Raw genomic sequence first — 16,986 nt, 5'->3', positions numbered from 1 at the left:
TTCGCAATAACCTTCTATAGATCTTCCGCCCTCTTCCCCCCCACGTAAACAACAACATCTTCACGCGATACCATATCGAAGGGCATATCTTCGCGTAAACAAATAAACAACCGATCACGTTAACGTTCGTCTATTCACGGAAGCAGTTTTTGACAACTGACGTAACGCGACTGTCGGCGCGCGCGTAAAAATAAATTCAGATCCCAGTGAGTTCAACGTACATTGACTTTTTGTATTATTATATAAAAAATAACCTTATATAGAAAAAAATACCCCACGTTCAAGAAATTCCCATGTCGTCACTGTCGTGGAATAACTTCACTAAAGTGGAGGTTGCCCAGCCCCAAACGTCATCGGGATCCATTAAAGGTAAGATAATCATCCAATCAAACACGTGTTTTTATTACGACTAGTACATGTGTTTTTCTACTGATTCAGTGAACTGAACTAGTGTTTAGTAAGTGTGTTTTAAGAGTGACCAGTTCGTATGTGTTTATTTAGAATAGCGATTGGTAATGTGTTTTTTGAAATAGATGCTAGCACGTGTTTTTTCAAATAGCTACTAGTACGTGTTTTTCAAATAGCTACTAGTACATGTGTTTCTAAATATGGACTAGTAGAAGTGTTTTATAAGAGTGACTTGATTATGTGCTTTAATATACACTAAATATTTCTTTTGATTATGTTACATTACATAACAATTATAGTGCAGTAGTTTATGTTATTTCACAATACCTAACTTTAGTCGGTGTTTTTAAAAAAAAGACCGACGTATTTGGAGTTCTTGTGTTTTTAATTATTCGGTGAATGTATTCCAAAATGTAGCCAGTCCATGTGTTTAGATTACACAGTAACCAGTCCATGTCTCTACTTTATATTATTAAGAGTCACTACATGTGTTTATATTAATTAGTAACCAGTCCATGTGTTTAAATTAATTAGTAACCAGTCCATGTGTTTATATTGAACAGTGACCAGTTCAGTTATTCATATTAAACAGTGACTGTTCAGATGTTTATATTAAACAGTGTACAGTTCAGATGTTTATATTAAACAGTGTACAGTTCAGATGTTTATACTAAACCGTGACCAGTTCAGATGTTTATATTAAACAGTGTCCAGTTCAGATGTTTATATTAAACGGTGTCCAGTTCAGATGTGTATATTAAACAGTGTCCAGTTCAGATGTTTATATTAAACCGTGACCAGTGCAGATGTTTAATATTAATCAGTAGCCAGTCCGAGTGTTTAATATGAAATAGTGGCTAGTTCACGTGTTAAATATTAAACCATGACCAGATTATGTGTTTAATATGAAGTAATGAACGGTTCATATGCTCAATATTTAAACACGTAACCAGTTCAGCCATTTAATATTAAACTGACCAGCTCAATCGTTTAATATTAAACAGTGACCAGTACATTGGTTCAGTATTAAACACGTGACCAGTTCATCCGGTTAATATTAAACAGTGACCAGTACATTGGTTCAGTATTAAACAGGTGACCAGCTCAACCATTTAATATTAAACAGTGACCAGTACATTGGGTCAATATTAAACACGTGACCAGTTCCTGTGTTTAATATTAAACAGTGACCAGTCTGTAAAAAGTGTAATCTCGCGTTAATTTTAAGCGAAGTATTCCGTACACAGGTAGATCGAAATTTTCGAAAGAAATGGCAAACTGGCTTGACGAGTTTTCGTCGACTTTTTTTTTTAAAAAGTGTTTCTATCATCCTTGTCATTATAAAATGCTCAGAAATCAAATTAGAAATCCGTCGATAACCAAGTAGACAATTTTATATTAGAAAAATTAAGATAAAAAGTACATAAACCATTCAGGAAGAAATATAAAAAAGGTACGGACGAGATACTCTAAACGGGACACGGCACGCAGCACGGCCGCGTGTTTACTTCCGGGGTGGTAGCAGAGCGTGGTTTTCGTTCTCGGGCAATAGCGCCGCCGCTCCAAAACGCTGCACTCGAACGCTAGAGGGGGTGATATACGGAAATTTAACGTGAAAAAGAGCTAGAGCTGGAGATAGACTAGCGGCGCGCTCCGTCAACTCGTTGGAAGAATTACATCGCAGGCAGTAGCAGTACGCGTTGCAGGCCTGTGTAAAAGACTAAAAGCGAGCGGCGTTGAATTCGCCAGAGTCCGAGGGGATCGATGCTACGCAGAGTACCTCTGTACCGCTAAAGTCGATTCCCTTAAAATGGCAAGCATGCACGCGCTCGCCGAAAGGGGTAATAACGCTGCGGGCCTCATACGCGCTTTTTGCTCGTCTTTTCATATCGTCATTGGATCATCCCTTTTCGACTTCCAACACTACCTGTACCTTCTTTGTACCATTGCTGGCTTCCCTGCCTTGCCCTTTGTCCCTTAGGGTTGCTTACCCCCTTTTCGCTATTCATATATATTTAGCCGGTTTGCCTTTATTTTTACACGCGCCTTCGGAGTGGTTACGTAAAGAAATAAACTACTACCGTATTGCGCATTCCTAACTGCCGTTATATATCTCTTAACGTTGAGTGGGGTTGTTTGAAGTTGAGCGCCCATCTGAAATTCACATTTTAATAATTATCCATTCGAAATTTTCCAGTTTGAATTTGCAGTATATGAATGGTTATTTTTCATTGGTTTCATACAGTTGTTTGGAATTTGAAATATTGATACGGTATTTTTGTATTTGAAATATTGATACGGTAATTTTGTATTTGAAATATTGATACGGTAATTTTGTATTTGAAATATTGATACGGTAATTTTGCGTTTCAAATATTGATAGGATAATTTTGCATTTGAAATATTGATGCGGTAATTTTCTATTCGAAATTTTGTTACGGTAATTTTGCATTTGAAATATAGATACGTAATTTTGTATTGGAAATATTGATACATAAATTTTGTATTTGAAATATTCATACAGTAATTTTGTATTTGAAATATTCATATAGTAACTTCGTATTTGAAATATTCATACAGTAATTTCGTATTGGAAATATTGATACATGAATTTTGTATTTGAAATATTCATACAGTAATTTTGTATTTGAAATATTCATATAGTAACTTCGTATTTGAAATATTCATACAGTAATTTCGTATTGGAAATATTGATACATAAATTTTGTATTTGAAATATTCATACAGTAATTTTGTATTTGAAATATTCATACAGTAATTTTGCATTTGAAATATTGATAAAGTAATTTTGTATTTGAAATATTGATACAGTAATTTTGTATTTGAAATATCGTTGAATACTTAACGAAATTTCATAAATAATTTATATTGTACCGAAATGATTCGATGAAAATAAAAAATAAATATTGTTAATTCTATGGTACGTCAAAACTAATACTTTTATTTTCTGCTCAGTAAATAAATTAAGTTTATAGTAAATTGTTTTTTAAATTTTAGTAAAAATGACATTAGCAGTGTCCAGATAAACTTTGATGAAAAGTTAAAGAAGTTTTCCAAATAAAATATCCACTGAATAACGCGTCTCGCAACCCTGGGGTTATCTTCGCAACAGATACTTATCCATTAGCGCGTATTACTAATTAACAAGTTTGGCGAAAAGTTTTAATTGGCGAAACAGCGCTAAAAAGGTCGGAAATAAACCGCTAAAAGCCAATCTTCCGAGTATAGTATAGAAGATCAGTGAAAATGAAGAATACTTGAAATTGTAACGGCGTTCTTTTAATTAAAACGCAACTCCTCGCGTCTTTGAGTTAATTATAAAATGCGAAAACATCTAAAGCAGCGCTGATTTGACTCTTAAAGGTTTAAAAAATTAAACAACCGTGAGCTTTCCGAGTTGGATAAATTATTCACAAACCGTATAAAAATGTTACTATTGTTTAAAATCTTTTCTTTTTTCATTTAAAAATAAGCAATTGAAAATTTAATGTGGTCATAAAAGAATTATTTATATAGCAGAATCCGAGAATCGTTATATATTTTTTCAATTGATTAAAGCGTGCCTAAAATAAGTACGGATAATTTATTAGTCCTATACTGTCTATCCGCCAGCGAATTGATTTAGCCGTAAAAACCAATTTCTCAAAAAATGTATGAATTTGAAATTAGGGGATTTTTGAAGGCGGTAGAATTCGAGATTCCCTACCTTATAAACCGATAAGAATATGGGCCTAGTAAAGAAATGAAATTGAATCGTTTTCAATTTACGTAAGCAATTTTGTGAGTTTATGCTCAAAGGGTTCAGCTGGTTAAGACGGAGTTACTTAAAACGTAATATTTGCATAAACCAAATAGTTCTAGAAAATAAACTTATTTGGTGAATTTCTTAGAAAAGCCTACTTAATTCGGTAACATTTATGGGTATATTTAAGGACTTTTTGACTGTGACAATGGATTTACTTATAGTAATTTTAGTATTATTAACAATAATTTGTGATTTACTTCCTGCAAAAATCCAGCAGTTTAAGAACTTCTTATGTTGGCCGCTAGGTGGCTCTATGTGAAGCGTAAACCTATTTTTCTGGTTCCAGGTCGCATTCACCACAATAAATTTAATTAATATAATTTAATCGACAATGGTTCATTTTCAACAAACATTATTTTTTTTTAAATATGAAATTTGTTGAATCGTACAAACTTGATTTTAAAATATGAATTATTTCGATCGAACGCTTTGCAGAACGGGGATAATTAAATCATTAAGGCATTTCGAAGGCAGCTAATAATTTATTTGGGATACATTTAAATAATTTCCGATACGTTCTAGTCAAAACGAAAATCCGTACGCGGATTATTTATTTATTTTTCTAATTTAAATTTGTAGCTACGAGAAGTCATGTTTGCGAATACCCGACTCAAAATATCAAGGGTCAAACGCGAACGGGAACTTCCGAAAGACGCTTGATCTAGTATCGTCGAATATCTTTAATTCTTACCGATGCAATAAGATTTTGAAATTAATTATTTATTGCCGTATTAAACTCATTAGAAAGCGATATCGTTCAAGTTTTATTTCGCGTTATTAAAAACGACTGGAACTAGCAACGCTCAATTCGTCAGATGGCGTTGAAAAATGAGCCTTTTTCTAGGCCCAACACTTTGCTCCTCGCTTTTATACGCGAGCGCGGTCGGGCAAAAGTGTTCTCGCTGGCAAAAGACCTTGAAATGTTGTAGAGACATTTCGCTTCTGATTTGCTTCGCATTTCGCGCAATACGGTGAAGTAGTGTACACGTGGAAGCAGTTAGTCGAACGGGACAAAATTTTTAAACTTATCGCGAGTTCGCGGTTGTAGCGGAGTCCCAGAAGGGGCCCAAAAGTCTGTTGTGCTCCGCTAAACTACGCAGCTTTTTCGAATCTATCGTTAAAATGCAGGTTCTAACTTCGGATTCGGGCGGCTCTTCGGCCGACGATTCTAACGCTGTTATGGATCTGAAAAGTACGTTGTTTGCTTCTGTTCATTTTCATGCGGCTATTTTTTCGCTCGATGCGTTACTTTTGCGACGTAAAACAAAACCAAGTAAAATCCATACAACTATAGCTCTCTTGGTCTCGGAAGAGCTTTATGCCTATGATAGAGCTAAAGCTTTTTTTCGTCCGTCTGTCTGTATACAGAAAAAAATTTAACTGATTTTGTTTCGTTTGACTTCACGTTAAAGAATATGAAAATTAATATCACAAATATATTTTTATATTTCATATAGTTTTTAATGTTTTTTTGGAAACAGGGTTTTAATGATAATTTTTAAGCAATTAGAAATCAAATATGATTTAAATATGATTTTTAATTTTTTTTCACGTTTATATTTTAGTATTTAAAATATAATTTTAATAGTTTTTGATGTTGATTCGAACATTCAGAAATCGAATTTGATTAGAAATTTTTTTTGTTATTTTAATTTTAGTAGACGTTTATAGTTTAGTATTTATGATTTAATTAATTGTTTTTCGCTGAAATATTTTGTACTTTTATTTTAAAATTTTCATAGGTTTGTTCAAATAGGAATGAATTGATTAATTAGTATAATTGGAATTTTAAATTAATGTTATAACATTAATGATAAGTTAAAACTGACACTCAAAGTTGAATTATTTTTTAAATTGTTTTGTCGAAAACCCAATTAAAGGGAATATAACCTCAGGTTTTAGGTGTGGAACAACAAACTTCGACCATTTCCCGCTCCCTACTATAACTTTAGATATTTTTGGCGCTGTTTAGCGACTTCCTGCCAAATTTGTTTACATAAAAAAGCATAAAAAACCTAAAAAATGACTTACGGTTATATTCCCTTTAAGTATTAAATTTTAGAAGAAAGAAAACAAAATTAATGTTGGAATTAAATTTAGGTTATCGAACAAAATGCAAGATAAATATAAGTATTGAATATGATAATTTGGAACTTGGGATTACGCAATAACCACACCCATATATTTAAAATACCCGTACATTTGGAAATCAAAATCCTTCTAACACCGATTGCACCAATAGAAAGATATACACAAGCGTGGATAACAAAGTGCCAGGTATAGATGTACAAAAAACAGTCGTTTCGTTAATGCAGGATACGCCATTATAAGATATTTCCTGTATTAAAAAAGGTCTCCCTAAAAGGACCATCAGCAGTCCCGCGATACTGTAAAATGTAACGCGGCTAAACGAAACTAAACTAAAAAATAAGACTTAAATAGCTCCAATTAAGCCAGTTACTTTCTTAAAGAAAAACGTACATTTGAGGGAAAAATGAGGCATCTCCCACATATCCAAAACCCTCTGATAAAAATGGTATCTCCTCGAAGTCTTTAAGCCTTGGCGAAAAACCAGGAAAAAACTTGTTCCGCGTTTCCCGTAGCTTGGGTACTGGGTAGTATAACGAAGTTGTTACCGTAGCGTAGAAACATTTGAGACAACCTTGGAGGAGGGAGAATATTATTACTCCAACACTTCAATTTCGTGGTTGAAAAAATGTCGACCCAAGGCCACCTTGGTTAACGGTGTGTTTTGGACGCGCATATTCTGAGCTATTTCGTCTGGGATAATATATGGGATCTTAAGACCACCATTAGTAGGACTGGCTTATCTCGGACTGGGATTCGAGAATCTCATCCTCGCCTTTTGTGGGATTTATTAAATGAAATTTTGTCCCTTTGTATTTCAAAATGTATTCGTTCTTTTTTTGTAATATTTCAAGAGCGGGTAAAAACTTATCATTTTGGGACATCTTTCGTCCTCGGGGTTTTGGCGTAAATGTTGTTTTTCCAGTAAAACACGCTCCTCCGAATAAATGCTTTCATTGTTAAAGTTTAATAATCTTAAAATATTATTTTAAATATATCGTAAACTAGCTTGTCGAATTTAAACAAATTCAAGCCTGGAAAACAAATAATAAACCTCTTTGGGTTTTGGCGAAAATGTACAAAATAGATTATTTCTGGGGCAATGGCAATTCCAAGCAAACCAAACCTCGATTAGTAATTAAATTAGTTAAATATGAACTTAATTCTATTATTATTTTTTTCAATAAAATATATCAATTTAAAAACAATGTTAGATGCAATTATGCAAAATAACTTAAATAAAATTACCAATTTGGATGTTATAATATCTATAATACACCCTCAAATATTTCCTTACTGAACAAAAACAATTTCCTTTGTTTTAAAATTACAAAGTAACTACCATTGTTGGTTTTAACACATTTTAAAATTGAAAAAAAAATAACACAAGCTCAAAGGCCGAATAGCAGGTTGCAATTGAAAAAATGTGCTAATTTTAATGCCATGAAAAAAGTATCCAATTCCGTGAGATACATTTGAATGTGACAGAAAAAAAATCGATTGCGGCAAGAAATTGAATAATAGAAAAGTTTTAAAACGTATCAGAAATTTCCCATGAACCGCTACGTATCTGATACTTTTAATAGTACTCAAAGTCCCCCCCCCCTTCGGGGACACTATTCACACAGTCCCGTTGGAACCGTTCGTTGACCAAAGTGTCCCGTTATGGGCAAATAAATCTAACATGTGTCGAAAACGGGGAGAAAAAAATGTTTTGATCAAAAAATATTCGCCGTTAAAAATTCCCATGCCAGAATGAAATTGTAGGATTCCTATAGTTGTAATAATGGTTGTTCTTCCGCTGCCGGGAACTTCGGTCTCACCCTCCTCAAATCCATCCGCATTTTCGCGTTTCTTCCGCTATATATACTTCTCATTCGCGGGTCCTACGTTATCGCGTATTTAACTAAGAGGCGTTAAGAGGAGTGAAGTCTGTTAGGTCCACGCAACGCGTCGTCAGCCCCGCGTTACTGAATAAAATCCCGCTTCCTGAATTGGCACCCTCCCCCTCTTACATTGAGTCGCTAAATATAGCTATATACAAGAACGGTTGGTGGAGTTTTTTTCTCTCGACATTCGCGTCTTAAACTTTTAGCGAAGCCGTACTCGCGAAGTAACGTTTACCTTAGTTAGACGCCACTACCGCGATTCCGAGCCGGTTTCGTAGCGAGTCACGCGAGATGAACGTCAAAACCGGATGAAAACTAGTATCTTAAACGCTACCCGTACACCGTGTCCGCTTAACCTCGTAGCATCCTCGTAGCGATCCTTCGTTATCCCCCAATACACGACTCTTCCGCGCTGTACGCTGGGTTGGCTGAAAAAACCTCCCGATGCGAGTGTCGGTACGTACAAAAAGCGGCTCTGTGGGTTTTATTTCACGGATTTTATCCCACCCCCCACCGTACGCCCCCTAGCGGAGGGGAGTCTAAAAAATTCAAACCCGGTGGTGGTAGGCTATTGTGGTAGTCTGTGACTGGTACAACATCCTTATGTTAAGGAAATCTGTGGGTCGGGCTCAGATTTATTTTTTATTATTTTTTTTCACGTATGAGATATGGTTAAAAGTAAACCCAGCTGGTTTTTTGGGGGTAGTATAGAAGGACGACCCCGGTGTTACCCCCCGGAACACCGGGATCCGTGCCTAAGGTGCTTCGGATAATCCACCCCGAGATACCCTTCATCCCGCGGGCCGTTGACCTAAGTTGACCTCCTCCTGGTCATTTTGAGGCGTTTAAGGGCAGATTTAGGGTTAGGCCGCGCTAGACAGAAATCAAAAGGTCAATGGCGAATGCCACCACCAGATGGCGGTAGTTTGCATTTTCATCTGTCCAGGGCTTCCCCCGAAAAACGGCGTGTTGTTCGTGGCTGGTTTATTTACTAGCGTATCCACGGAGATTCGTGGTATTGTAAATAAACCATTTCCGCTACGTTTCTTTTTCCGCCTTTTTCGGCTTTGTACCTGAAGAACGCGGCGGAATTTTTACGGTTTTATAAAGTATACACGGAAAAAATACTTTTCTTCCGGGAAGATCTTTATCCGCTTAGAAACAAATGAGATTCTACGGTAAACTCGGTTAAGTAAATACCCTAATATCCCAATGCTAAATTGAATAGAAAAGGTCTTTATACCGTCAATATTACAATAAAACAGAAATTAGGGTTGTCGTTTTCATTTTTCAAAAATAATCATTAATAAAACTTTTATTTATATTGCTTTATAAGAATTATAAATTAATAATGGTTTCTTGGTTTGTATTAAATTTAAAATTAAATTAAATGAATGTTGATTACTTAACATTATTTGTACATTTCATTAATTTATTTTAAATATATTGAAGAACTCATCAATATGCAAATTAAGGGAACTTATGACCGCCTTGTTTCGGTTTTTACCTCTCCGAGGGTACTTTGTACCCTGGAGGGGTATTACAATCACCGTGTCTGTCTGTGGGTCTGTCTGTCTGACCTGCGAACGCGTTCGCATTTTCGGAGCAAAGTGTAATCGCTGCGTACGCAGTTTCTTAGAATCAGGGAAAAGGTTTTTCCAAAAATGCCCTCTTTTTGCCATTGGGTGTAGTATAATATTATCATAGGCTGAGATTCGAACCCGAGCCCTCCTGTACGACAGGTGAGCGTTCTACCGCAGAACCACGTTCCGTTTCATTGAAAATTAAAAACTCCTCCGAGGAGAGGTATATTTTGGCTTGCCAACTTGTATTTCTTTGCATTGAGGGTCAAATTTAAAGCATAGTAGACGTTATCTTGTGTACATTATACTTTTATCTGTATTTTCGTTGGCTGCTGGTTTGTTTTCGACATAAACCGTTAGGCAGCGCTTGAGTAAACCATGGAGTTCTTGCTACAATTTTAGCCTGCAATAAACTCCGAAATTTGCATGACGTAGTGCGTTGTCATGCAACGAAAGGTATCCGAATACTTCAATTTTTTATCGATTTTAATCTAACTTCGCGTTAATGAAATCAAGTGGCTTAGTGAAGATTTGAATCAACAAATGCTGCACTAACAAGTAAATGTCATGAAATATATGGTAACGTTAATATTAATCGAATTTTATCGGTGGTAGGTATAACTGCGCTTAAGATATCAAGATTGTACTTTAAAAACATAAGTTTATAATAAGTATGGCACTTCTTATACGTTTACTAAACGGTGTGGGTGACACAGACTCAGTGGCGTGGACAAGGGGAGAGTTTCTAAAATTTCACCCTATTCTCGACCCCTCTCAGGAATTTTACGTAGTTTGAACCCTTATAATCGCGCAGATTATATAGCGAACTTCGTGGCCTTTTTGCATCCACTTTCCTATATAATTATTAGTTTTGGACAATTTTTGTATTTGAAACCAATATTGTTTTGTAATTTCCACAAAAGTGATCCCATATTTTCCTGAATTTTACAAAAAAATCTTCTATTAAGTTTTGTGAATTGACTACAAATTTCAAAATTTCCCTAGAAATATTTGGAGCTTCTCCGTTGTTACCCCGAAATATTTTCGAAAGCGACACACTTAGAATTTTATAGACTTACGTTAAAAATACACAAATTTTTAATCTTTAAATTCTTATTATGGACGTCAATAATATGACAAAACGAAATGCAGTTTCCGATTTTAAAATGGCCGATTAGAAGACCTAGTAATTGGGCTATCAGTCAATGGCCCATCCATTGAAATGTTCGAAATTACAAGAGAGATATTACTCGCCACGAAGAATATTTGTGAAAGTGAGATTCGGGCTTACGTATCCTAATCAAAAATTGAAAGCGGTTTATATTAGCGATTCGTTAATCGCGGGATGGATATTTTTTGCTGATAAACTATAAGAGTGCGCTTTGAGTTCCGATAATTTTTTATCTCCGTTAAAAAAAAATGTACTAAGATAAAAACTTGAAAAAACGTTAACACTAAATTCTGGCGAACTCGAAGAAACAGTTTTTTCAAAACGTAAACCTAACATTGTATATTTTTTTTGACAAGATGATGGATAGTGTGGTTTTAACATTCAAATCAGAAGTACATAATCAGGCACCTCGGAGTAGTTTTAGGTGTAGCATATTTTCGCCCCCACTCAAAAATATAGATAGTTCATATTTGTGTAATGCAATTTTTGAAATCCCCGAAAGGTCGAAAATTCAGAAAAATCCCGTACACTCACCAAAAAACCGACAGGAAAATCTAAAATCTACGAAAAACTCGAGCAATGATTTCCTATTTTTTTTTTAAAAATCTTATATTTTTAGTAAATCTACAAATCCATTAAAAAATTCAAAAGCTCGTTAAAAAACAATAGTAGGATTTTTTTTTATAAATTACCCTCTACACCATAATTAACAATAAAGTATGACAATTAGCAAAAATTATCACAGATCTGAGTTATTGAGCAACGAAGGATTAGTTTCAGCACAGAGCCCCCTAGTCTTAAGGACGATAACATACTACTCAGTTCGTTAGGTTTTAAGAAAACTTGTTTTAAAATCCTAGGAAGTGACACACTTAATTTATTATGTTACTTATGATTACACACGAAATAAAACTGCATTACGGTCTTCAGTAAAGCTAAATATCTAATCAGTTACGTAATAACTTTGGTAGAGTCAAAGTGATTATGACACTTCTTCGATAACTGGGTTTTATTAAAAACTTATGATAATACATTTTATTTATCTTTGAAAAACTGTATTAACTCTATAGTATTTTTAAGCATTCAAAGCTCAAAAGAACACTTATCAAAACCGTTACTTTTACTTTAAAAAACGTGCCAAAAGTTGATAGATTTTTCGAACTACCCTTTCTTAAAAGGGGTAAATTTTGCGAATTACTACCAAAGCAAAAAAACTTGAGATAGATTTTATATCTTTGGGTTAAGTCTTGCATACGGATCCTTTTTAATAGTTTCCACTACGGTACCAACGTTACCTTAAAATTTCGCCCTCAACTTTCGAGTAGTATAAAGTTAACAGTCCTAGGCCTTAGCCGTTAAGAGTTAGGTTACCTCCGCCCCCGAGATCGTCGAAGTTTAGAAACGCATTTTAAAATAGATTTAGAAAAAATATATATAAAAAGGAGTAAAATAGATTCTACAACATTATACTCGCCCAGAAATCGCCGATATGCCGCCTTCAAAAATGAGCCGAAAGCTTTTATTTCCTGGCCATCGATAATATCAATGCTTTTGAGAGTCGGTCCAACGTAGGCGATAGGGGGGGGGGGGGCGAAGATTTGGCTCCTGAAACGTTTTTGTGACTAAAAAGTATTAAAGCATCATCGAGACGGCAATTACTTCTATATTTGGCCCGTTAGAGGGAGCCTTCGCCTTAATAATGTTGGCCCTATCCCCAGTAGCACTTAGATCTCGTAAGCTGGAAAAATAACAAAAATGAGCCTATGATAGGAAAGGGCTTTTAAAAGAAAACTACTTTATAGCGCAAAAAAAGAACAGGGAATGAATAGAGCAGTTTCCCCGGATGGATAGGCGCCCCCTATACTCAAGCTTTGCTGTCGATGGGGAGCGAGACAATAACAGATTTTCCATACAATGGAGTTAAATGAAGGATGAAACACATTTCGCCGTTTCTCAAAATTATACGCGAAGAAAAATGTTCTGTAAAAATTGATTTACACAGAAATTATAACTGTTATCCACGAATCGAAAGTTAAATTATAAATATTTTGATCGTTATATTCATTAAAGAGTTGGACATTAAATAAAATAATTATCGATTGAAAATGATTAAATCTTAATTTATTTTAATCGCGATTTTTTGGAAAAATGTATCATTTATATCTATTTGATTTAAATCGGAATTTATCAATTTATTTATAAAATTAAAAATAATTTATCCGTCCAAAGCAACAACTCCATTTCAGAGCACACCAAACAACGAGACATTACATAAATTTAGATTGAATTATAATCATTAAATTAATAAAGATCGAATTATAAACATTAAATTAATAAAGATTGAATTATAAACATTAAATTATTTCAGATTTAATTATAAACATTAAATTAATAAAGATTGAATTATAAACATTAAATTATTTCAGATTGAATTATAAACATTAAATTATTTCAGATTGAATTATAAACATTAAATTAATAAAGATTGAATTATTAACATTAAATTAATTAAGATAGAATTTCAATTTATTTTACATTTCCGTTACATGAAAAATGTAAGTCACTTAAATGAAATCGTTTTTTACTTATTTAATTTTTTACATTTTAATGGAGACAAAATTGGAAGATAATAAGCTTTCAAAATGCTTAATCATTCTGTATTAACAATAGTAATAATTAAACTGCTATAAAAATTATCGAAACCAATTTTTAAACCTTTTTCACAAAGCGAATATATTTAAAATTTCAACCTTCCAATTTTATACAAAAAAAAAATATTTCGATTATCTAACTTTTAATAGTACCACATACAGGGCCGGATTAACCAATAGGCCGAATAGGCCTGGGCCTAGGGCACCAAGCCTATAAGGGGCACCAAGCCTACAAGGGGCACCAAGCCTACAAGGGGCACCAAGAGGGTTCGAAAAAATAAAAGTACAAAACTTTAATCATTTGCTTTTCACAAAATATTTTCCGGAGTAATTTTAGTAAATGCGTCCACCCCTATGAACCAAAAACGTTTGATTGTCACATTCTCTGACGGACTGCCATCTAGCCCCTGACGACATACTAAATCTGGCAGCAACATGAATTTTCCTTCCATTTCTCTATTATAAATTGAGGAAGCGCCTAGCTCGCTTCGCTCGCTATTGAAAGGGGGCACCAAAATTAACTGGGGCCTAGGGCCCCATGAAGTCTTAATCCTTCCCTGACCACATATAGTACTATGCTCTAGACTTCTTGAACTAGAACTAGAACTCCAAAATAACAAAACATTTTTAACGGTACATTTGGTACAGCCCAAAAAGTATATTATTTGAAAGAGGTAGTCGGTAAAACGTATTCGAGGTAGTTGAACCGAGGGGCTAACCACACTTAGAAAATCTGTACACCGGATTACGCTTAGATTACCACTGCCACGTATTCCAGATAGTTGTTCTTGAACTACAACTAAAACTGCAAATTGAACAAAATTATTTTATCCTAAACGGGACATTTAGTACAGCACAACAAGTTAACTATTTTATAACGTTTTTTGGCCAAAATTATTCCAGATAGTTGTCTTGAACTACAACTAAAACTGCAATTTGAACAAAGCATTTTATCCTAAACTGTACATTCGTTACATTATTTGAAAAATTATTCCGGGCAAACTAAGTTGACGTAGCTGTATCACTATCATTATCATTAATGAAGAGAATAGAACAGCGCTTAAGAATGGTCGACATATCAGCGAGGAGGGAGTTTCGTCCGGGCTTCAGCTGTCAACAATTACGCATTCTAATACTCCAAACACGAACGTATACGGATAAAACTTTGGCGCTACAAAACGAGGTTTAAATAGGCGTTTCGAGGTTGAGACGAACTGCGGGGATGGTAACCCAACTCGTTAGTCGAAGGACGACATTTCCGCTGACCTTTGCGTGACGTAGGACGAGGATTTTCCCACAGACGGCGCTGCCATTTCTACAGTTTCATTAGAAGGGTTGATACTATAGAGACTCTACACTAAAATAATTATATTTAAGAATTCGAATTGAAATAAAAATAATTGAAAAGTTGGCTCGTTATCAATTTTTCCGTTTTCTCGCCATAACCTTGGCCGTGAATCTAATAACTCGTAAATGCAACCAGAATTTAAGACTTGTCAAGTTTTTTTTACTTGTGCATTATTATAGGATCATATTAAAGTTTTCATTTAATACGAAGTATAAAATTTCCCATTCAAAATTTATTATATTTTGTAGGGTTGGCACTTTTTAGATTTTTGTAATAAAAATCCAATCAATCGATTTTTTTTATTTTAATCGGATTTTTTTTATTTTATTGAATTTATAGATTTTTATACAATTAAGGGCTCTTATCCAGTATAATTAATTACGTTTATCCGTTAGCTAATCTTGGATTTAATGGAATATTAATTAAATTTAATTATTATTTAATATTTTAGTAAAGAAATGTATTTTAATTTTTTAAGAACCTTTTTTGCCATTTTTTATTCCTACATTAAAATACATTGTGTGATTTAAATCAATGATTTAAAATACATTGTGTGATTTAAATCAATGATTTAAAAAAAACACTTGATTTAAATCAAATAGTTCTTTTTATAAAATAACCTTGGCCATCTTGTTGAAATGTTGCCTCCCCGCTTCAGCTGTGGATCCGTTTTCTCTCCCACTAAAGAGCTTATGAACTCATTCTTAGGCATTGGCTAAACTATTCCAGGGCAATATTTCAACAAGCTGGGCAAGCGTAAAGACATTTTATAAAATCAACAATTGATTTACATCAGCCAACCCAGATATTTTGTAAAAAAATAAGCATTTTTCTATTGAATACTTTTGGGGGTATGTTCCCATTTAACCCAATTTGACCTTCTCCCAAAGTTATCAGTTCTCCCAAAAACATGGTGTCCCATTTGTCCCAATTCCATTTCTCCGAACCGGAGTTCATTTAACCCAAAAATATGTATTCCCATTTTTCCCAACGATCAAGTTTCCCAAAAAAATTGATTCCCATTTCTCCCAACGATCAATATTCCCAAAAATATGGATTCCCATTTTTCCCAACGATCAAGTTTCCCAAAACAATTGATTCCCATTTCTCCCAACGATCAATATTCCCAAAAATATGGATTCCCATTTTTCCCAACGATCAAGTTTCCCAAAACAATTGATTCCCATTTCTCCCAACGATCAATATTCCCAAAAATATGGATTCCCATTTTTCCCAACGATCAAGTTTCCCAAAACAATTGATTCCCATTTCTCCCAACGATCAATATTCCCAAAAATATGGATTCCCATTTTTCCCAACGATCAAGTTTCCCAAAACAATTGATTCCCATTTCTCCCAACGATCAATATTCCCAAAAATATGGATTCCCCTTTCTCCCAATCATTATTTTCCAAATATATGGTAATTGCGCGGTTTTAGATCTCATGGGTACGAGTCGATATGTCGAAAAAAATACAGCGTAACATTATATTTTTTGACGACATTGTCTAATAAAATAGGAAGGGGCCCATATGTGAATTGACTTGGCGTTAGGTTAGGTTAGGTTAGGTTAGGTTAGGTTTACCATATTCATATGGGCAAAATTTGATGTACTTGCATATTAAAATAAAACTTAGATTCATGTTTATACCAAGTGTAATTTTGGGACAAATGGGATTTGGGATAACTATTTTGGGACAAATGGGATTTGGGATAACTATTTTGGGACAAATGGGATTTGGGATAACTATTTTGGGACAAATGGGATTTGGGATAACTATTTTGGGACAAATGGGATTTGGGATAACTATTTTGGGACAAATAGGATTGGGACGAATGGGATTGGGAGAAATGGGAATTGGGAGAAATTGGAATTGGGAGAACTATTTTGGGCGAAATGGGGGTAAACCCTTTTGGGCGTTTAAAAGAAAAATAATGTTTGAGTATACGAAATCTACGAACTTTCTAATAGAAATATTTTAACGGGAAAGTTTTGTTTTCAAATTGGTCAGTTGTGGTCCG

The 16,986-nt window shown here is 34.3% G+C and overlaps 1 protein-coding gene across 1 annotated transcript in view; it reads left to right on the top strand.

Annotated features, from left to right (window-relative positions):
- Nucleotides 1-290: 290 nt before the first annotated feature.
- Nucleotides 291-16,986, top strand: part of Hr3 (nuclear hormone receptor 3 ROR-beta) — a 49,700-nt gene continuing 33,004 nt past the window's right edge. The window contains exon 1 of the mRNA XM_090163223.1: nt 291-369. Within this exon, the coding sequence (XP_090019349.1) occupies nt 294-369 (76 nt within the window). The 5' untranslated portion in view covers nt 291-293. The remainder of the gene's footprint in view (nt 370-16,986) is intronic.

Source organism: Leiobunum rupestre, chromosome 11 (genome assembly GCF_980474605.1).
Source record: "Leiobunum rupestre chromosome 11, qqLeiRupe1.1.hap1, whole genome shotgun sequence".
Lineage (NCBI taxonomy): Eukaryota > Metazoa > Arthropoda > Arachnida > Opiliones > Sclerosomatidae > Leiobunum > Leiobunum rupestre.
The sequence above is the reverse complement of the archived record's forward strand: the minus strand, read 5'-3'. Positions and strand labels throughout refer to the sequence as shown.